Below are 22,177 nucleotides of genomic sequence, written 5' to 3'. Positions count from 1 at the left end.
TTATTTTCCTCTGAGAACAGCTTGTTTATTTAGTTACAGAAAAAATAAATATTTCTTTGTATTATTACCTTATGAATATTTCAAATATTATAATTCTGAATTTGAATTTCTTCTCCAAAACTACACAGTGTCCCTTTAAGGTAATCTCAGCTGTAGTAATGTGAGCGTTTGAAGCACTGCTGTTTTACTTTGCCTGCCCAGAATTATCTTGGCAATCATCTGGTCACAAACCTGCCTCTCTGACCTCACAGTGCACTTTTTCATGACAATGCCTGTAGATAACGACCACATAAGTGACAAACAAAAAGATAAGAATCTTTGGACTTCATTTGTGGCTTGGTATAACTTTTTAAATTTCAGTTTTTTTGTTTTGGTCCGTTTTGAAAGAAAAGGTAAATATAACTTTTAATGTGAAGATGCCTGACCATGTGATCACTATCTTGTGGCGTGTTTATCTATATACTTTATGTAAATATGTTTACAGCCTGTAAGACAGTATACATGTTTCTGTGTTGATAATGTATAGTTTGTTTGTAACCCAGTGTTGTATAATGACAAATAACTCACCTTGAACCTTGAATATGAATCAATTTCATTCACTTGCTGAATCTCAAGAGTTATTACTATGTTAGAAATAAAGTTCTTAAACCAGAGGGGCCACAGAGGAGAAACAATAAACACAGGAAAGAAATCCATAACAATGACTGACTGTATTCTTTGCTTTTATTTCCAAACTGTCACGACAACAGCTCAAGCTTTCAGACGCAGAGCTGGCATGACTCCCGAAGACCACCCTTACAACAGAGCAATAAGGCTTGAAAAATAATACAAACATGCCGTTTTAGAGTATGTGAAACAATCCAGTCTGTGATAAAAGAAGGCGTATGGCATATTGTCCACAGCTAAACGTAACGTGCTGGAAAATGACAGAAGGCAGAAACTGTCGCGTAGATTTCCATGAATGCGTCTAAGAGATGAAGCATGGGATGACATATTCAGACTGGGCCAGTTTAACTTATCTGTATTACTAAGTGATGACTTAAGGTCCTCCTGTTTACTTAACAACTGTAGCATTACTGATTTATATGTTATTTATCTTAAATGTAATTACTGCATGTATCTTATCTGCTAAAATGTACTTTTTATCTTAGTTTTAAAGGTTCCTTACGAGCTTACGTGAAGAAGTAATAACAGGCGAGCTGCTGCTTATCAATGACTCTGCTCTTAACATTTGATCTTTGGTGTCAATATTCAGATCTAATGTTGACGGTTAAGTGTGTGTCCAAACCTTATCCAAACATGAAACACCAGAAGCGCACTATTTTACAGACTTTGAGTACACGGAATTGCTTATTCCTGCGGAACAGCACCAACTAGAACCCATTCCGTCCTTCACTTGACACAGTAAAGCTGCTGTATTAATATGCATGTGGAACTACACAAGTTTATTGCTGCATAATTCAAACCGTTAATTCGGTAATAATGATGTTGTATGCAGGCAGATCTCTTAAAAGTTTGTTTTGTTTTTTCACTCTTCACTGACTGTGCTGTCCCCTTCTCTGTTTGCGTGGACTCATTTTGTTTCTAAGGATGATTTAAAATCACCCTTCAGTTGAAAAAACAAAACAAACGAAAACAAGGCCTCTTATAGTTCTTGACAATGCATCGCCACTTCGTGTACAAAAGTCCTACTTATGAAAAACTACAAGCACCACTTCTCAATATTAAATGTCTAGCACTGTGAAGCACTTACCTTAAAATTGGTTTATTGCATTGAATGATACCCTTGAAAGCATCGTGAAGCGTTACATTAGACTGGACAAGCGAGACCATGTAAATGCTGCTGCTGCTGCTTAGGCCAACACCTACAGTATGTTGTTGAGGACAGCTGCTGCTGCAAACACAGACATGGGGAAACCTTCCTGCAGCCGAGGTGGTTCTTGTGCTTGACGAGGGACCAGCTCCGTTTTTTTGTTTTGTCTCGACAAAATACGACCCTGTCTTCTGTTCCGTCTCTCTCTCCGGTCGGATCTCCCCCCCGTTTCTTCCCTCTTATTTGTCAATGAGCTTGACCAGGCTCTGGCGGAGGTCATTAAGGTCAAAGATTTTGATGTCCAGAATTTCGATGGCCCTCTGGATCTCAGAGTCCATGCGGTCCCGATCCTCCAGAGTGTTATTCAGGTTCTGCTCTGAGTTCTGGATGCGACGCTCCAACTCGGAATTGCGCATCTCCGTCTCCTGCAGAGAAGAGGAGGCCAACAAGCAAGGAATCGTAAAAGCATACCAATTTTAAATGTATTAACCGACAATCAGATGAGCACAAATAAATCTGAAAGTGTCCTGTTACAAATACTCAAATATATCACAATAAAATACAGAATACTTGTATGAAAAAATGTGTTTCATTTAAATAACCAGTTATTTGAACTGATATGAGAACCTTTGAGCTATTCAGTATCCTTAGTGTGGGTTGGATTTATTTGGGCGACAGACAGAAACTCTTTTTTGTGTTACTGAGTTAATCATTCAAGGAACTTCATCTGTTCTTTTAACTCAAAAGCAGATTGTGTGAGTGGTTAAGACAGTTTATATATTTTATATATTATTAATGATTAATTTATAATCAATTGTTAAGGCAGTTGACTATCAATTAACGAAACACGTTACAATAATAACTCACTCCTACCCGTAGTCTGTGGATGGCCTCGTCCCTCTCGTGTTCCATCTCGTGGTACTCTGATTTCTTACTCTGCAAAATGTGGATTTCCTGGAAAAGAATAAAACGTACACCTGCCATGAACATCGCTGTGTTCCACCTTTGACTCCAGGTACAACAACACAATTACAGTACAATCAAAAGTACCAACCTCATCTTTGGCCTTCAGCAGGGCCTCCAGCTCCTCCAGGGACTGGGTCAGCTCGTCCTTCAGCAGGTCACTGGGTCCGTGGCCCCCGTGGGCCTCTAGTTCTGCCACCTTACAGCACACACACAGAATTAAATCACATTCAGCATATGGGACGCGGTCTCTCTCATATCCCCACAGCACTCAGTATTCTTATAAATTAAGGCCTAACTGACAATTATATTAAATGTGTGCCCACAAAGTAACCAAAAGTCTCTCAGGTCATCTGACCACGTGTCTGCAGGATGTTTCCAGAGCTCCACTTTAAATGAGGGGCAACAGAGCATCTTCCTATCTTTGACTATAAAGCTTGAAAAAGTTTAGTTTGGTACAGAAAGATGTCACTGCCACGCCAGAAAAAGGAAGACTGGATCAGTTCTAATGTAAAAGTTTATTGTTATAAGAACATGTCTTCCTGTTTTTGAGAAGATGTAACAATGTGAAACTATCTTGTTATAACGTTAAAAAACGTAATTTTATTGCTATACACTTTATGTATTATATCTTTTTTTAGGCGTGGCAGCAATAAACTTCTGTAGTTAAATCCTCCTGTTTGATATTTAATGCTAAATGCATTTACATCCAAGCATTTTTTTTTTTTTTACTCTTTTACTTTTCAATTAATAAGCCTCTAATATATGTAGTGGCAGTGTGGACATCGATGCTGAAGTTAAAACTCATTCTCAAAGATATCTGATTTATAGCATGTTTAACAAAACATTTAAAATTTAAATGCTATGTTTCTGTATTTCATGTATTTAGGACAACCTCTGTGATGTAATACGGGCTTAAATGTGAAAAACGTACTGATCTACAAAGACGACCACTCAGCACAGCTCATCAATCCAGAGGCTTCGTTTCTTGTGTTTCTACAACTGTAACCAAGTTTTTCTACTGTTCTAACTTCATCTACAACTAGGATTCATCAGCAGGCAGATGAACGAGTTATGTCACTTTTGTCAAGTAAACAGGAACAAAAACCATGCTGCACTGTCATTTGGGCCTCATCAACAGAAAAAAACAACAACAAAAAAACAGAAGGACACCTCTAAAATGCCCCTGCGTCTGACAGAGACAGGCTGGATTATTTTAGACCATGTTTGGTCGAGACGAGGAGAAGCAGTAGAAAGGAGAAGAAGAAAAAAAAGAAACGAGTGGATGCCAGCTCCCTCTGGTGATTTTTCATTTTTTCCTAACTGGGGCATTGAAAGTAGGATATTGCTGTCCTACAAACCCCTCTCCCTCTCACACCACCCCAGAGACGTGAACCATTTTCAGCCACCTGGTCCCCTTCCTCAGATAGAGGGAACGAGACCGGTCCAAAGGAGACAGAGACGGGGCTCTCGCCTGTTTGAATTATTTGTTGATGTGGATGGCGACTGCTTTTAAATACCAGACAAGTGGGGGAAGAATTCAAAAGCAGTGATCGATACCGTGGAGCGGGACTATAATGGAAAGGGATCAAGGTATTAAAGTACTGAATGAGAGGTTTGTAATTGTGAGCCTGAGGCGAGGTCGTTCTCAGGGGAACCGGCCCCCAGTAAAAGTGAAAACACCTTTTATTGACGAGTGAGGAGATGGAGGGCATCTGCATCCACTGGAACCTGAGAGGTAATTTAAGTGTGAAACCCTCCCGAGGCCCGGCGTATTTAGACCAAACTCCCCTGTGGTGAAATGTGACCTTCGACGTGCGTAAGGCGAACCTGTTCAACCTGCAGAGGACGCCTTGATTAAAGCCTGGGAGGGGAAGCGCCTGCAGCACAAACCACGTGAGGAGCAATGAAGGGTGTTACCGGCCTGACTAAAAGCTGTACCCGCAAAGCCAAGGAAATGTGTAAGAAAACGACGAGCCAATCACAAACAGCATGGCCTCCCTCAGCAGAGAACCTCCCATCACCTCGCTCTTGTTTGAACAAGGCTTCACGTTGGCGTCGACCTTAGTTCGCAGCTCCGGCACTGATACTTAGGTGCGGCCTCACCCATCAGCCTCTGCCCTGCAGGTTACCACACACCGAACAAGGACTCGTCTGCATGTGAAGTTTGAAGGACTTCAGAAGCCGCAAGAGAGAACAGCCACTTTTCAGAGTCTGACTTGATAACGCTTGAAAGGGGTTTTTTTTGGCCTGGTTTAACTTCTCATTAAAGGATTAAGTTCACCAAAAGATGAAAATCCAGTTCTAATCTACTCGGCCTTGTGCAGATGGAAAGTCAAGTGAAGTTCAGTTGTCCACAAAACATTTCTGGAGCTTCACAGAGAAACATTCTCCTGAACAACTAAAGAGTTGTTTTAAATGTCAAAAAATATGTAAAAAAAAAAGAAAGAAAAAAAGAAAAGAAACAAATGTCTCCATGCAGCTCCAGCAAAATCCAGGTCTCCGGCAGTCAGAATCCCAAACTGAATTGATAAAACAGAAATTAAACTCTTCAGTTTAGTTGCTTGCTCATTATCGAAGCACCAATTCCAACATTCTTGATTGATTCTGATTTCTGATTTTGCCAATTCCAACTGTCTTTCTTCCCAAGAACTATAATTAACAGCACACATTTTAAAACACTTAAAAAAAAAAAAAAATGTAACTGTATGCTCGAAAAACCCTGACTATTAAATTAAAAAAACTATTAATCTAAAAAAGATTTTAAAAAAGAGAGTTATTTTAATGGCCTGTTGCATCTTTCAGTTAATTTTAGCTCCCTGCTTATCTGTGTTTCTAGAGAAGTCCAGAAATGTAGCAGAGTAGAAAATGACTGAGTTTTCATCTTTGGGTAAATTTCACCTTGAGGCGGTGACGTCTCAAAACATTTGCAGTTACTGTAAAAAATGAAATTTGTAGCTTTGAGGTCATATTTCCCACTAATAGTTTCATGTCACAGTTAATCCATCCATCAAACTAAGCCGCTCATCTTGGTCACTGAGGTAGAGGAAGGGCACTTCCTGGACAGGCTCACAAGTCTATAACAATGCTAAAAACACACTTGTGAACACACAAGTTTTATTACATCTGCAGGACAGGTTATGATAGAATAGCACCGTAAAAAATGAACCACCTGAGGAAATAGTAAGCAATCTTGAAATCCATCTCTTTCCACCCAAAAACAATGTTTACATGACATGGATGATGCCGAGCCCCATTGAGCCGTACCTTTTAGTTATCAAACACACACAAAAAGAAAACAATCAAAAATATAATTTACATAACTGATTAAAATAAGACACCGTCTTTCTGCCAGCTCTAAACCATGTGGTTTCTGAAAATGACACTCTAGATTAAGCACCCATGTAGTTATTTCAAAGTAAAGCTAATTTAATATGTGACAAGACATATTTAATCACCTTTAAATTTAGAAGTAGGCGTGTACGAGGAGGATGTGAGAGCAGCAGCACGCTCCTGCATCTTCACACTGCTGGAGTATGGACAAACCTACTCATGAAGCAGCTCAGCTTCATGTTGCTCTGAGTAATTCTATGGTTGTTGTTTTCTGGTTGTTTTGAACATGGACATTTGAATTCATGTTTCTAAAACGGCTCGATGTTCAGTGTTCAGGCTAAGCTCAATTAAGCAGGGCATCTTCGAAGTGCCCTCCGAACCTGAGAGTCAGACTGAACACAGTCGAGGCTCACCTGGTCTCTCAGCCTCTCCGTCTCCTCCTGGTACGCTGCCAGCTGTTTCTTCCACTGCTCCACATTAGCATTAGCCTCATGCAAAGCTGCCACCAGTTTGGAGTTGCTGTCCTGCAGGGTGAAGAGCTCGGCTTCCAGGTTCATCTCACAAATAGACCTGAAAGACAGAAACGCAAAACTGTAAACCAGTGACACAAATGAGATATTACAATACTGTACATACAAGCCTTGTGTTAATGTGCTTGGGATGCACTGATACATCAGTTGATATGTACCTTGTTGACTGCAATCGCCCAATCTGGCAGATGTTTTTCTCTGGTGTGACATCAATTTTGCACACAGTCAGTTTATTAGATTATGTAAGTACGTACTTAAACATTGTTATCAATAAGTGGGTAGATTGATAGCAGAATAAAAAGAAGAAGTAAGTTGTTCTTTTTTTTTAAAGGAAGAAGTTTATATTAAAGGTTGTTTCATGAATTTGAATGATTGTGTTTGTGCTCTTTCAAAATAAGTGTTATGAAGGGCTGAATGATTATTTTTTATGATAACGATTTCTTTGTTTGCAACACAAACCCATAATCCATTTTATACGCTTATTCTACGTATTTTGAGCTAAAATGCATCTGCTGATAAAGATGATTCGATGGACAGCTCCAGTACAGAGACTTTCCTCAAAAGTCAAGAATGAACTGGGGCGGCTGTGGCTCAGGAGGTAAAGCAGTTTAATTCCCAAATGCCCCCAGCTACACGTCGAAGTGTATACATCTCTGTTTGTATGAATGTGACAACATGTTTTGAGCACTTGGTGGACTAGAAAGCCCCTAACCCTAACTGCTAATCTGTTTTAATCAGAGCAAAACACTGCAATACGCCGCGGTGTTGGCCCGGTTAACACAAGCAGCGAGCCACTACTACAGTGTCTAAAAGGGCTACACAGAGGACTGCAGCCTGCAGCATCACTCCTACTGCCCAGACTGAAGGTCATTTCACAGCTCTTGTAACAAAGCAAAGATACGCTCATTAAAATGCTCAGAGAGCAAACAACAAGATCAAACTGTTCCCACAGTAAGCCTCTTACCCTGGAAGGGTTGAATTCAAGTCGTCTTCATCAAAAGACTGAATGTGACATTGAAAGACTACTCTTTTTAAAACATTTTTTTAAGGAAATTAAAGTAGCGACACGTCTGTAACTGCGGTGGATCATCAGATTTGTAATTTGTGAACATCAGGGAACAAACAAGTAGAAGCTAATGGACGTGATCTTTGAACGAGTTGATTAGCAAGTGCATTTGGTATATAAAGTCTTCTTTCATGTACTTGAAACTGCATCAACAATATAATTCCCCAAATATTGTAGATTCATTTTAAGTAAAACAAGCCTCTACCCAGTGTATTATAGACATATTAATCATTAAATGGTATGAATTTCAAACAGTTTTGATGCAATGTTCAGAAAAGATCAGACTCTGCGTTCATCCCTGATGCTTCAGCTTTGCTCGCCTCTCTACAGCTACAAATCTTGAGGCTGCTCCATGGCAACAGTTTACCATAGTAACCACTCAGGAGCAGCTTCCTGTCTAATAATTGAACTGTACGATATAAAAGCACTGTGGGTGGCTCAAAGGACGTGGATGAGGAGCTGTGCACAAGCCAAGCCTTACTTGGTGTCATGCATTAGTAAGCGGCTCAATAATGGACTCTTCAGGTCCTCGAAAGCCGAACAAATTGAATGACGTCAAACTGTAATTGACCCAGAAAATGAGAACCTTGTTAATACTCGGTGAACACGGCTAATGGATTACCTGCTCGAGTGAAATTAACAGCATTGATCAAATCGAATCTGTCGTAAATGTGTGAATGTATGATATGATGTCAGAATTACTGTCCAGAATCGACCCAAAACCATGTTTTATTTTCAAAACTGCATTTTGGAAACCAGCGTCATCATTGTAATTTTCACAATGAAGTACTTAAATTACATGCGATAAATCATCATATCAGAATTCTTTTAATTGTCCCGCAAATGGAGAAATGTCTTTGTCACAGCAGCCAAACGACAGTCATATTGCAATAAACAGTAGTAATAGTAGTAAAAAATAAATAATGTAATCAAAAGGTAAGAAATAGAAATAGACTCATACACATTGTACATACATAACATTATGCACTGTGAACAGTGTAATTGTTAGCAGTGTGGCAGTGTGTTGTTGTCAATAAATAATAAATATGGGTTTGAAAATTGTCCAGTTATGGAAAACTAAAGAGAAATGGGTTATGTGTAGAGTGTTTATGGCACAGAGCGCATGTGAGGTCTACTGGGAGCAGTGCTGGTTGTACAGTCTGACCGCAGCAGGAAGGAAGGACCTGCGATACCTCTCCCTCACACACTTGGGGTGTATCAGTCTATCACTGAAGGAGCTGCCCAGTGATCTGTGATAGTGACATGCAGGGGGCGGGACTCCTTCACCAGCAGCGATGACAGCTTGTCCATCATCCTGCTCTCTCCCATCACCTGCATGGAGCTGGTCTTCTTGATACGTTTATCAAGTCTCTTCCTACCTGCTGCCGAGATACTGCTGCTCCAATAATATGTTGTAAATATCTCCACAGTGCTGTGTCAGTTCTGGAGAGACGTCTGTCTGCATCAATCCTCCCTTTGGTATGGTAGAAGAAACTGCTCTGGCTTGTTTGTGTTTTTTCACATCATCACAATCATCTTGGGCGGTGCTAAATAATGATAGGGGGAACTTGTTTTGCTTATTTGGCAACAGCTGATAGCTTGTTTAGGTTTCGTATCATTATCAGGTTACGGCTAGGTTAACTCGCCGTTTTTAGCATGTTGTTTGCTTGCTCAGAGGTTGTTGTCTCAAGTAGAGACGGGGATTTTGAAAAGGCAAACACACGGATTGCAGAGGTGTGGCGCTCAGAGGCAGGCTTACAGCCACAGTCTACATCTCAGGAGTCAGACTGTTCTTGTTCTAAATAACCTGACAAGAAATCACATACAAGATAGTAAAAGAAAAGACAGAACCCTGAGTACATAGATGCACTCCCTTTGTGAGCACTGGATAAAGTGAAGGGTTAAGTTTTTTTTTTTTTATCTTGCTTCAGATCACACATCAAGTTTTAAACTTTGTGTGCAGGAGAGCGGAACAGAGAGGAAAGTCCTGGGTCTACAATGCAAGATCTTTACAAACCTAGTAGACTCACAGCCACCAAATTAAAACCAGACTCTTAACACCGACACAAAAAGAAGCATTTCACAAAGGGATTCTTATTGAAGCATTGAAGTGTTTGAACAGAAGCTGAGATTGGACTCAGAACAAGAAGAACGTTTTTGTGATATCTTGAGCTTCCACTCTGTCATTGTGTGTTTGTGTATTTGTGTGTGTGTGTGTGTGTGTGTGTGTGTGTGTGTGCGCATATCTCAGTCACCCTTCAGAGAGCATCTTCTTAATGCGCTCCTTCTCAGAAGACAGGGTGATGTCGGCGCTCTGGCTGCGGAACAGCTTGTCCTCCGGCCCATTCACACACATCACCGGTGGAGACTGGAGTTCATCCGAGAGGTCCTGAGAAACACATGAGTAAATGGACTCCACTAATAAACACACACACACACACACACACACTGACATTACAGCAACACACTGATTATTCAGCCAGGAGAGAGGCGACTTCTGTCACTGCAACATAATAATCACTTTCTTTCGAGTGAAAGAAAATTCTTCGACAGCTGCAAAGATTTTAAATTTTAGTTTGAGATTATTTTAATTATTGGCATTTATTTTTTAATAGTTTTGAGGTTTGGAGTTGTGAATGTGTCACTTTTGGCTCTGGACAGTATTTCTCACTATATTCTTACATTTTTTACAAATTGAATAATTAATAACTTATTGAAAATAATCAGCAGATTAATCCTTAATAAAAAGAATCATAAATTGCCATCCCATACCAAAATAGTTCAACATGAGCTCCACCTCAATCAGCTGTAAAATCCTGCTTTTACATTTTTGCACATTTACCAATAATCTAATGATGTAAAAGATTATAGTGTAACCGTTAGTGCATTAACATGTAATATATTTTCTGAAGAAACATTTCTGCAGGGCTTTTGATATTTACAGAGTCTGTAGTATAAATACTTTTACTGAAGTAAAGGATCTGAGTACTTCCTGTGAAGTGATATAAATAAATACAAAGTTCATGGACAGGCAGAAAGGACAAGAAAGATTTGCCAACCCAGCCACCTGAATAAATGTTGGCGATGTACATTTCTGCAAGACAGTTGTGACAACACTGTCCTCGTGGTCTGGTTAGGTTTAGGCACCCAAACCACTCTGTGAATGTTAGAAAAGGTTCTGTTTTTGCTTAAAGAACTTAAGACGGCACAAACCTGGCTGTTATTGGTCCCAGTGCCTCCTTAAAAAAAGCCAGCAGTGTCACGCTTACAAATGTTGAAATGGTGTGTTGAAATGGTGTGTTGAACAGCGCTCATCACCACCTCCAGATATGACATGTAATGTGAACGTTATTCAACACTTTTTCTACAAATGTCAATATGGTGCATAGCCTATGACACGTACAAATGTGAACATATCACTGGATTGCAGAAAAAATTAACCGCCAGCATTCTATCCTGGAGACCGGGAAAGAAAAGATACTTTCTTTTTTTGTGTCATGCCAAAAAAACACAACAGCGGCACACTCACCTGGGAGAACTACAGAGGGGAATCCATCAGGTGGGTAAAATGGACAAAGAAACATGTCATGACAAAGGTCTACATACATAATGACCTTTTCAAACACATCACAACCATGAGCAAACCTAGCTGTGTGATCAGTTATGCAGCGCAGCGCTACTTAGCAAGGATTGACTACAATTAATTGACAAAGTTGGCAATTTTCTCGAGCCTTGGCCGCTCTAATGTGTTCATTAAATCGATGAAGACGTGGAGTGAGCGACATCACTTGCGATCTGTTCAGCCGTAGAATTAAAAGGAAATGGGCATGTTCCTCATGATGAAGCAGATGTAACTGAGGGGTAATTATACTCTATTGATCAGAAAAGGTCCTGAGCTGACTTGATATTTATCATTACCTTGATAAGGCCTCTCAATAGCAGAAGGTAAAAAATGCGGATGCGGTGCACTGCTGAGCGGCACGGGATAATTTTACCATCGTCCTAGTTTCCCTCAGTTTCTCTTCCCTCCGAGACAAGTGACCCAGCTTATCTTTCTCTTGCCTTTCTTTTCTCTCTCTCTCTCTCTTTCTTTCTCCATCCCTCCTTTGTTTTAATCACAGTGGTCCTGTGTAATAGCTGCAGAGGTGCATTCATCTAACCTTGGCCTTTGCTCGGCATGTCTCCTCAAAAATGCCAAAAACTCATCACTGGGTATTTCTGTAGATCATGACAAACTTTGCACACACATGTACACGTCCTGCCGGAAGCCTGCAGAGGTCTGCTCTACTTTCACGTTCACATTTTTTTTCTCTGAGAGTATCAAGCTCACCTGAGGAGCAGCGATGGTGAGCGCAGTGTTGGCCAGCTCTTTATCCTGCGACTTCTCTCGTGCCAGACGAGCTGCATCTTTCACCTCCTTAAACTTATCTGAGAACTTTTCAAAAGAGGACAAGTGATGAACTGTTTCAGGTAATGAAACATTAATAATGCAGCACTGCTAGGCCTCTGGAAATACATTTTTCAGAGCTTTAACCTCTGTTGACTTTGGGTTAGTTTACCTGATGTAGCTGTTGCTCTGTTGCAAAACCGAGACCGTACACGGTGTTGGCCCGGCTGTCCGCCCACTGTCCAAACTTCTGGGACGTCTTGGTAAATGTCATGCTGGGTGTAACCGTGCAGTTGATGATTGCCTGCGCATGCAGAGATAACAAAGGTGATTCAACAAAGCAGAAAGTTCAGCTGAAGATCAAAGAAACAGGCAAAACTAATAACATGGAAATGATTAAGCAGTGTTATTGATTACCTTCTTTTTCTTGTGTGGGAAAACAATTAAGGTGTAAAAGCAAATAAATAGACAAACTGTGATGAGTAAAATCATTTAATAAATTGTACTTTTTTTAATTTGGCACGTAAGAATGTATTTGGCAAAGCTGCTCTGTTGTTGCTAGTGGAACTTGCTCAGGCGTGTGCGAGCTGACAAAACAGAGCAGACTGGGTATTCAGGAGGGGGGACTTTAAAGAGACAGGAGCTAAAACAGAGCGTCTCAGACAGAAAGGGAACACAGCCCTGCAGCACTGGACCGTTTGAGACAACTGGTGTGTTTTTGAGCATTAAAACACGTAAACCTATTCTAGCAGGAACCCAAAATAAAAGTATTAACCTAAAAATTAGCATAATGTCGCCTTTAGATCTATAATTTTGCATGAACATTTACATTTGTTTACTGTTTACATACAATAGTTATATATATCATTTCTCCTTTTGCATTGTGCAGAAATAAATGACAAAAACTACTGTTGAAAAGTTTAATCATTTATTTTTCTATTAGTGATTCTATGTCATTATTTGAACACAGCACCATCATAAACCTTGTCAACACTGAGACACTTCATGCTTCACATGCTGGCCGAAAAACAGGAAATCATCTGTGACACTTGAGGTGCATTAACTTTCCAGAGAGATTTTCAAGCCCTTCCTCCCTTGAGACATTTTGGTTCTTTTTCTTTTTGTTTTTCTTAAATGAGAGAAAAAAGGAAAGCTCTGCCACGTCTCAGGTGCTTATACGCAGATTCAGAGCAGAGGCAGGGGCGACAGTAAAGATGCACAAACACAGCACATACACCAGGTTCATGACCTCACTCACAGGGAAGTGGCTGAAGCCACCTCTCTCCCCCTGAGCACATGAGAAAAAAACATATTAAAGCGGACCTATTTCTAAACCTTTTTACGTCATCTCTTGGCTTACAGTAATGGAACTGATTTAAAATCCCAGAATTGCAGGGAGACGGCAGCTTGGGTGGAAGCTTTTTGGTCCTCCGCCTTCAAACAAACGATTACATGAATCCTACGCTCTGCATTTCTGCGCTGCTGACATGATTGACATAACATGTTGGACGTTAGCAGTAGCAGTAAAGATTATTCCAGAGCCACACACCAGTCCTGGCATGATTGGGCTGCAGAGCGACCAACTGCCACCCCGCACAGCCTTATGGGAGGCAGAAATGTGGGTCAAAGCAGAGGTGCTAAGAAGAGATCAGATAGACACCCCCCCCCTCCCCAGTGATGAATGTGGCCTCTTCGTCGTAATCTAAATCCACGAGCCTGCGAGAAGGACGCTCTGGCTGCTGGGTTGTTGACACCCACTAGGATTTGGTTCACTACATGTGTCTTAACCTTACAGATTTTCTGGTAGGAGGACAGTAATTGAAGAGGAAAATCATTGTGAAGCTGCTGTGGCTTTGTTAAGAATACTGAAAAACCTCTTTTGATGCCAAGGTCGACATCTTCCCCACATCAAACAGAGCTCCCTTCTTTTAATTCTGGATATAAAATCTACTGAAACTGATTTTCTACTGTCAGTATTATCGCCATCATTACCAGTTTCCTCCGCCTCACCTTGGTCCCGCCCACACTGATGATGCGGTAGACGTTGCGATTGGCATCGTAGAAGAAGGACACGGTGACGGCATGTTTGCTGGCGGGTATCCAGTTCCTCTTGGTGTTTGGGTCGATCTGGAAAACATGGGCCCGGGCACTGAAGATCGGCTGCTCCCTGAAAGACAGGGAAACACAGGGATGTTTAAATGCAAACTGTTCCACGGTCTATTAATAATGGTTTTAAAATGACTGATTGTATTGCTGTTAACTGTGAGGGAAGAGTAGGGACATCTTAAAAACTTAAAAACAAGACAAACAGGTTTATGCATGGAGTAAAATCTGTTTTTAAAAAAGACCTCCATTAAAATGCCATTGTCATGCAACTTCCCCCCTGTTTAAAAGGAAAATCCCTCATTGTTTTCATAATAGTAATGTCCATCTGTCTCTCTGCCATCTAGGGACAGATGTTGGAATCATCCTTTGGCTTTCTCCCACACTTTTCCTGCGTCATTCACCAGCCATACAGGGCTGTGACTTAGCTGGCAAATGATGCTGACTGAAAACCCTCTGAACCCTCTCCCGAGTCGCTCACCCTCCACCCTCTGCTCTGCTCTGCTGCTGCCAGTATTTGCAGAGATGTATCCTGGATACGAGGTAAATATATCAAAGCAACAAAGTCTGTAGTGCTGGGAGGTGGTTCAGCCACTGTCATTGGGTATGAATACTAAGACTGCTAAAGGTCTTTCTCACTGTTTCACTCCCAAGTCCAGTCAGTACGTTTACAGCATGGTGTATTATTGATAGAAAATAAAGTATGAAATATGAAACTGAAGATGATGTGTCAAACTGAATCGCAGAGTCACTAAAGTTAGCGCTGACACACTGTTGTGTAAAAGTCCAGTGTGTAGGATTAAATGGCATTGAAAGCTGCAACCAACTGACCACCCCTCGTCTCACCCTCCCCTACAGTTGTTGCTAATAACAGAAAAGCATGAAAGGCCCGAGAATCAGTGTTTTGTTTGTCCATTCTGGGCTGCTGTAGAAACATGGTGGAACAGCATGGCTGACTCTGCAAGCACAAGGATGGTATATCAAACCTGGAGGCGGAGCCCGATTCCTTCTTATGAAGGCTGCTCAATGTTGCTTTTAGGCCAAAAAAGCTCAACTTCCTGGGTATGAACATACCCAGATCTTCCGTGTTGTGCGGCCCATAGTCTCTCTGCGCACGAGAGAATTCCACCAGTCTAGCCAGCTAACTTCCGGTGTTTTAAATTATAAAATAATTAAATCGTGTGGCTCTTCTAGACTTTCCAAATTTTACCAGAAAGAACAGCTCCAGTTACAACGTATGAAAGAAGTTGTTTTGGTCCGTATTGCGTCACGTGACAGTGTAATTACACAGTTTGGCCACTACAAAAGATGGCGTCAAAGCCTCCTGGCTTTGAGGACATTTGACATAATGGCCAAACTGTGTCATTACAATCTCACATTATTTACAGGGGCCCAAAAATACTTTTTCCCATTACCTTACATTGTGATTACAATCACAATTGCAATGATAATTTTTGTTAAGCATCATAAGCACACAAATGTTTCATTATAAACATTTGATCCACTTGTTTCCAATAACATATGGAAAGTCTAGAAAAGCTGTACAATTAACCTGTCTTTTCATATTCAAGGAACTTAGCCAATCGTCCTGGTGGAAGTCTCTAGTGCGCACGCTAATGCAAGGACAACACCAAGTTAACCACAGTAAGAGTTTATAGCCATGCTTGCAACCCTATGGAGCCAGAACGGTGACTTTAAAATTTGGCATCCAAAAAAAAAATTGGCATTGAAAACAAAACCAGTACTGAAAAAAGAAACATTGTCATTGAAACATTTGTATCGAGAACAGTTGTATTGGCATTGAAACAAGTATTGGCACTGAAAAAATAAAGTAATTCAAATAATTCAAATCCGAAAATCTTATCATTTTATTTTATTTGGATTTTTTTGTATTTTTCAATGACAATCTTCAGATTTTTTCTTCATGTCACTTTTTTTTCAGTGACAGATTTTTTTACAATGTCAGTTTTTTTTCAGTGTCATTTTGTGATTTTCAGTTTCAACTTTCTGTCACTGTTTTGGCGTCGAGAGGGAGGGGCCTGAGGGGAGGGGCTAGTAGAGCGTGGTTTGCATATCATTTGAGAAGGTAATGGCAGCAGCCTGCGGGAAGGCGGGGCTGGACGATCCAGCCATAATACACCATGTTAGGGCCCGTGTGCCGGATGTCTCTGGGCAACACAGAGTCCAACTCCCTTGCAGACTTTTCTTCAAGCTCTCTCCTGATGTGTCCAAGTCTCTGTGTATCTGGTTCTGTCCCGCAGCTCCCGAGCTCCGGTCTCTATGAGTATGGAGTGTGGTGGCAGTACCGGGGCGCCAAGCACAGAGCATTAGGCCACAGTTAGCACAACAGTAGAACAGCCTGTTGCTCCTAGCCGGGGCTGCAGCGCCAACTGCAGCGCTCTGGTCTGCTCCCCGAGCTCTGTGCCCCCGCACCGCTACCGGAGACCAGAGACCAGAGCTCCCCTATAAACTCAGTTCATGTGAATAATATCACTATTCCTACAATGACTCCTTTGAGTCGAAGCGAATAAACTCAACAAGTCAGTGTGCAGGGAAAGTCAGCTGTGATTGTGCTACTGTGGTTCATAGTAAAGTACAACAGACGGCTGTAATCAAGTAACAGACAGATATTTTCATAACTGACTGACTTTTCTCCAAGCACTCTCCTTCATTGTCCGGTCTCTGTATGCGTGTGCAGCGGTGCGGTGGCACAGAGCTCGGGGAGCAGACGGAGCGCTGCAGTCGGTGCTGCAGCCCCGGCTCAGAGCGACACAGCTGGGGCTAATGCTTGTTAGCTCCGTACTACTACCACACTCCATACGCATATAGATACCGGAGCTCGGGAGCTCCGGTCTCCGGTAGCGGTGCGGTGGCACAGAGCTCGGAGAGCAGACCAGAGCGCTGCTATCGGCGCTGCAGCCCCGGCTCAGAGCAACAGGCTGTTCTACTGTTGTGCTAACTGTGGCTAATGCTCTGTGCTCGGCGCCCCGGTACTACCACCACACTCCATACGCATATAGAGACCGGAGCTCAGGAGCTCCGGGACAGAACCAGATACACAGAGACTTGGACACATCAGGAGAGAGCTTGAAGAAAAGTCTGCAAGGTAGTTGGACTCTGTGTTGCCCAGAGACGTCCGGCACACGGGCCCTAACATGGTGTATTATGGCTGGACCGTCCAGCCCCGCCTTCCTGCAGGCTGCTGCCATTACCTTCTCAAATTATATGCAAACCGCGTTCTACTTGCCCTTCCCCTCAGGCCCCTCCCTCTCGACGCCAAAACAGTGACAGAAAGTTGAAACTGAAAATCAGTGTCACTGAAAAAAAACTGACATTGTAAAAAAAATCTGTCACTGAAGAAAAAGTGACATGAAAAAATCTGAAGATTGTCATTGAAAAATACAAAAAAATCCCAAAAAAATAAAATGATAAGATTTTCGGATTTGAATTAGTTGAATTACTTTCTTTTTTCAGTGCCAATACTTGTTTCAATGCCAATACAACTGTTTTCAATACAAATGTTTCAATGACAATGTTTCTTTTTTCAGTACTGGTTTTGTTTTCAATGCCAATTTTTTTTTTGGATGCCAAATTTTAAAGTCACCGTTGTGGCTCCATACAACCCTGGCTGTTCTTCAGCACAGTCCTGCTTTGTGGTAAATGCTAATGTCAGAATGCTAACCTGCTCAGAGTGACAATGCTCACATGTTTGGTGTAATGTTTATCACATTCACCATTTTGTGTTTTGGCCTGTTAGCATGCTAACATTTGCTTACTAGTACTAAACACAAAGTACAACTGAAGCAGATGGGACCTTAGTTTTGCCCTGCAGCCACTCCGCTAACGTATCTAACAACACTAATAACCTGCTACAGAAGAAATTATTGACAGGGTCACAGATCAATGCCAAACAAGCTGAATAAAGGAAAACCTAAAGATGATCTCACCGTCCATCCCATCACACAATATATGGCAGAGGGATTATAAACCAAAAGCTGATGTTTTCTGGTGCAGACAATATTAAAACTATAGACCTTCAATAATAAAAGACACTGAGAGATGCTGCTGTTCATCACTTTCTCCCTCTCATCAGAACGTTGCCTAAAAGAAGATTCAAAGTGGTAAAAACCAGGACACTTCAGTTTCTATGCAGCATTGTATATTGCAGTGGCTGTTCCCAGTAGAACACTAGTATTCTGGCCAGTCATCGCACATTTATATCTGACCCCATTAGTGACACACAAATCCAGTAATGGTCTCTCTGTGTGTTTCTCGCTGTAAGAGACGACAATGAAAAAAAGAAACACTACATGGCTCCGAAGACAGACTGCTGTAAAGATGTTGATATGAATGGTGGCATTTTGACGGCTGACCCACTCCGGTCTGATTATAACCTACGCCATAATTCTCTTTCTCATCACACACTAATCCTCCCTGTTGTCGGTGGATCCGCTGCTGCAGACGCTGATACACTGATCCGTGGTCTGACTGGGACAAGACACCGGGATGAGAGCAGTCTGGGTGAGATTTATGCTCTAGTTTCAACTGTCATATAAGAAGAATCGGATATAGAGCTTTGGTTAAGGAGTTGTTGCTCCCAGTAAAGCTCATTGTTTATGTAGACAGTGCTATCAACCATCTGGTGCCGGTGAAGAAGAGGGCAAGCAGACAAACAATTAATTCCTTATGCCAAAAGACGGAACTTAAAGCCACTCCAGAAGGTTGGAATACAACAACAATGATCTTATCTGATGGCACAAAAGTCAAGATATCCCAACTTTTATCTCCTAGTATGAGCCAAGCTTCAAATAAACAGAAGACTACAACTCCCATAATGCAGTTCAACAGCACCTTTTGTTGGACCTTCCCTGCCTTTTCAAACTTCATGCCCCTCAAGTGGCTTTTTTCAACAAACGTTATTGTCACAGAGTAACAGTCACACAAACACACAACAATTTTACTGCACCAAGCAATAGACCGTCACATGGTCGCCATCTTCCTCTGACGACTCTCAGGGTGGGACGCTCAAACATCATACTGCTGGGTCAACATGGGGAATCAAATTATTATAATTTTATAGATTCCTGATTTATCAACAACTGAAAAGATAGTGGATAGTTCAAATCTGGAGGGATATTGAGCTGTATTCAAGTTAATACAACACATTTTATATCCCGTTAGCTGCCTGTAGACAACAGCTAACATTAGCATTCAGCTACCTTCTAACTGACAGCAAAGCTGATGTCTAAGAATTGGTTTGTTGTTTCATTCTATTTCCATTGTTTTGAGATCACCTGGGACATTAAACTCTATGTTGGCTATTCAGATAATATGAATCAATTTGCGTAAGATGCTGGCGGGTTAACACGCCGCAATGTATGAATGACACAACGTAAAACTATTTATACATTTAATCATACAAATAGAGCTCTGACTTACACTTATACTGTGTAGCTTCATTTGCTTTTCAAAGGAAACACATTTTTCTTTCAGTGTACTTTACAAAAATGTTGGTTTCTTTAACCAGAATCACACACCATTGCTACCCAAGCTAGGTGTGTAAAATGTCACAGAAGAGCGAAAAAAATGCTGATCACAATCTATGAAAACAACAAGATGACATCTTCAAATTGCTCATCTCGTCTGGCAAACAGTCAAAAAACTCTAAGGTTTTACATTTATTATCATTTACTTTACATTATTTTCAATTGATAACCAAAACCAGTTCATGTTCTGCATTACTACATGAAAAATAACTTCAACTACTAATTAATTATGCGAATAGCTGTGGAGTTAACATCGACAGAAAGTCTTGGTCTTAAATGTAAGTTTATGGAGGCCCATTTCACATCCAGCGAGGTCAACGACTGTCACGCTGAACAACATACAGGACGCACAAAAAGGCGTCACTCACTTCGTTGATCACCTACAACCTTCTTATAGACATCACACGGTCAAGCCTACATGATCTGAGGACTGTGGGCGGCATGTGTGTGTGTGTCTGTCGACAGTCGCACCTTTCTGTGTATAAAAATTGTTGTTGAGGCTGCTGGTGTAAAACAGTGTGTGTGTGCTCAAGTTTCTCTGTGTTCAGTTGTTAGCTGGTCAACACTCTCACTTCTCAAGGATGTTCAGCTGCTCGACCTTCATCCTCAGCAGATGGACGTGGCCTGCAGGGCTTAATGGGGGTGTCTGAGCATTACAAAGCCTGGATGGAGGTCAGGGGCGGCACCTCAGGATGAATAACCCAACTAATTCCTCCCACAATCTAACAGCATCCACAAGCTGCTTTACACACAGACGGTAAACATTGGAAGAGACTGATTGAATTGAGGAAGTAAATAATCAATCCAGAAGACAGCAGTTCCAACAATATCTGATTTCCTGACGCTATTACGCACACATTTTACAAATCCGACCAAAGATTTCGCCTTAATTGTGAAAGAGTGAGCCTTTTCATACTCGAATGCCCGCTGTGATCCTCCTGGGTCCTTTTCTTTGGCACAACCACAATAAAAGCAGCCAAAGCAGTGTCACTGCTGAGAATTATGGATCAAATAATCTGAGGACTCCGGGGGAAAACCTTACAGAAGACGATCGGCTTAATTTAACAGATTCATCATGTCTGAAAACGACCCCTCTGACAAAGAAACTGCAGCATAGCTCCAGATGTGCCAGCAATACAGCTGTTTTAAATGATGGGTTTACTTTCATCAAGTTAAGGCTGACTTTACCTTGTTATTGAATTAAAACTGAATTAATTAAGTGTGTTAGATTATGTGCAGTGGCTGTGATGCAGGAACAAAAGCCAGCAGATAGTCCACACCGAGGGTTAAAATGATCTTACCTTTCTCTGTGGTGAGGATACATCTTACAAGGTGACTGAGGCTTCTTTTCTACAGACAAAGAGAGTTGAAGCAGTGCCTCCATTAACCTCACAAGTGTTGGTCCACAAAATTTGAACATTAAAAAAAAAAACAACAACTCTGTGCTCTCAGCTCTCACTTTGAGCCTAATTAAGTCAATGCAACACAACCCAGCCACACTCACCCCATGTCGGTGTAAACCCCTCGGTGAGTCAGACAGTAATTCCGCGCTGGGGCTGCTGTTGCTGTCCTGCTCTCCTCTTTCTTACAGGCTCAGCTACCAGATGCTTTATTCTCCAGGGGGGAGCTTTTTTTCACCGCAAGGCACCGCACAAAGCCCTGCTGCAGCCCGCACACCGTCCGTCCCGTCCCGTCCTGCCCCGGCTCGGCCACCGGAGTTTACCGATCACCTCTGCGGACCACCGAAGAGTCACAACCCGCAGGAGGCAGAGCTGCTGACCTCGGTGACAGATGTGACCGCGGTCCCGCGTGTGTCCATCTCCGGCCAGAGAAGCAGCAGCCTGCACGTCCTGCTGCTGGTGCTGCTGGTGGTGCTGCTGCTGCTGGTGGTGGTGGTGGTGGTGGTGCTGTCAGGGCTCTCTGCTCCTCATCCAGCCGGCGGCTCGCATTCAACAGCCGGACACAGCCAGTAGACAGTAGAGTTCCACCTGCTGGCTCCTACAGGCTCCGAGCAACACCCGCTCCAGCTGCGCGGGGAGGCGGCGAGGCGGGGAAACTGTGTCAACCTGCCCGCAGCCAATCAGGCTGCATGTGTGCAGCACCGCAAACTGGATCGCACAGGTCTGCCAGTTTTCAGGCTTAATGAAATATTGTCCCGGAGGAGAAGTCATGGCCTAAAAACACTTCTTCACAGTCATACTACAGCCCAGTTAGGACCACAGCTCCTGTGCACATTCATCAGACTAACATGTTAATAAAAGGCAGTGAGTTTGTTAATGGTGCTGTAAACAGAACAGTACAGTAAAAAGGCACAATTGAATTAAAGTATAGATATAAAATGTTAAAATATTACTTTGGTAGAAGTTAGTCATTCAAATGCAGAAGGCGATCTGAGGGGGGCTACCATCCCCCCTCTTAGCAAAATGAACTAAACAC

At 41.9% G+C, this 22,177-nt stretch overlaps 1 protein-coding gene across 2 annotated transcripts; it reads right to left on the bottom strand.

The window, feature by feature from the left end:
* Positions 1-705: 705 nt before the first annotated feature.
* LOC115572966 (homer protein homolog 3) lies at positions 706-21,845 on the bottom strand. Of its 2 annotated transcripts, none has more exons than XM_030403503.1 (11): positions 21,246-21,845; positions 21,043-21,091; positions 14,103-14,259; positions 12,265-12,396; positions 12,036-12,140; positions 11,235-11,243; positions 9,961-10,073; positions 6,523-6,679; positions 2,868-2,975; positions 2,687-2,767; positions 706-2,238 (listed from the first exon to the last, which is right to left on the bottom strand). In XM_030403503.1, the coding sequence occupies exons 2-11, from the start codon at positions 21,063-21,065 to the stop codon at positions 2,053-2,055; spliced, it is 1,071 nt and encodes a 356-aa protein (XP_030259363.1). In that variant the 5' UTR covers positions 21,066-21,091; positions 21,246-21,845; the 3' UTR covers positions 706-2,052. The 2 variants fall into 2 exon arrangements, with proteins under 2 accessions (XP_030259363.1, XP_030259362.1); XM_030403502.1 differs by having other exon boundaries at positions 9,961-10,094; positions 21,246-21,843.
* Positions 21,846-22,177: the final 332 nt, after the last annotated feature.

This window comes from Sparus aurata, chromosome 21 (assembly GCF_900880675.1).
Source record: "Sparus aurata chromosome 21, fSpaAur1.1, whole genome shotgun sequence".
Taxonomy (NCBI): Eukaryota; Metazoa; Chordata; class Actinopteri; order Spariformes; family Sparidae; genus Sparus; species Sparus aurata.
Note: the sequence above shows the minus strand (reverse complement) of the source record. Positions and strands in the feature narration are given on the sequence as shown.

Excerpts from the sequence above, each read along its gene's own strand:
- LOC115572966 (XM_030403502.1), bottom strand. The coding sequence starts at position 21,065 with ATGTATCCTCACCACAGAGAAAG. Across the intron at positions 12,397-14,102 it reads TCAGTGTGGGCGGGACCAAG|GCAATCATCAACTGCACGGT; the intron begins GTGAGGCGGAGG and ends CTGCATGCGCAG. Across the intron at positions 2,768-2,867 it reads TGCTGAAGGCCAAAGATGAG|GAAATCCACATTTTGCAGAG; the intron begins GTTGGTACTTTT and ends ATTCTTTTCCAG.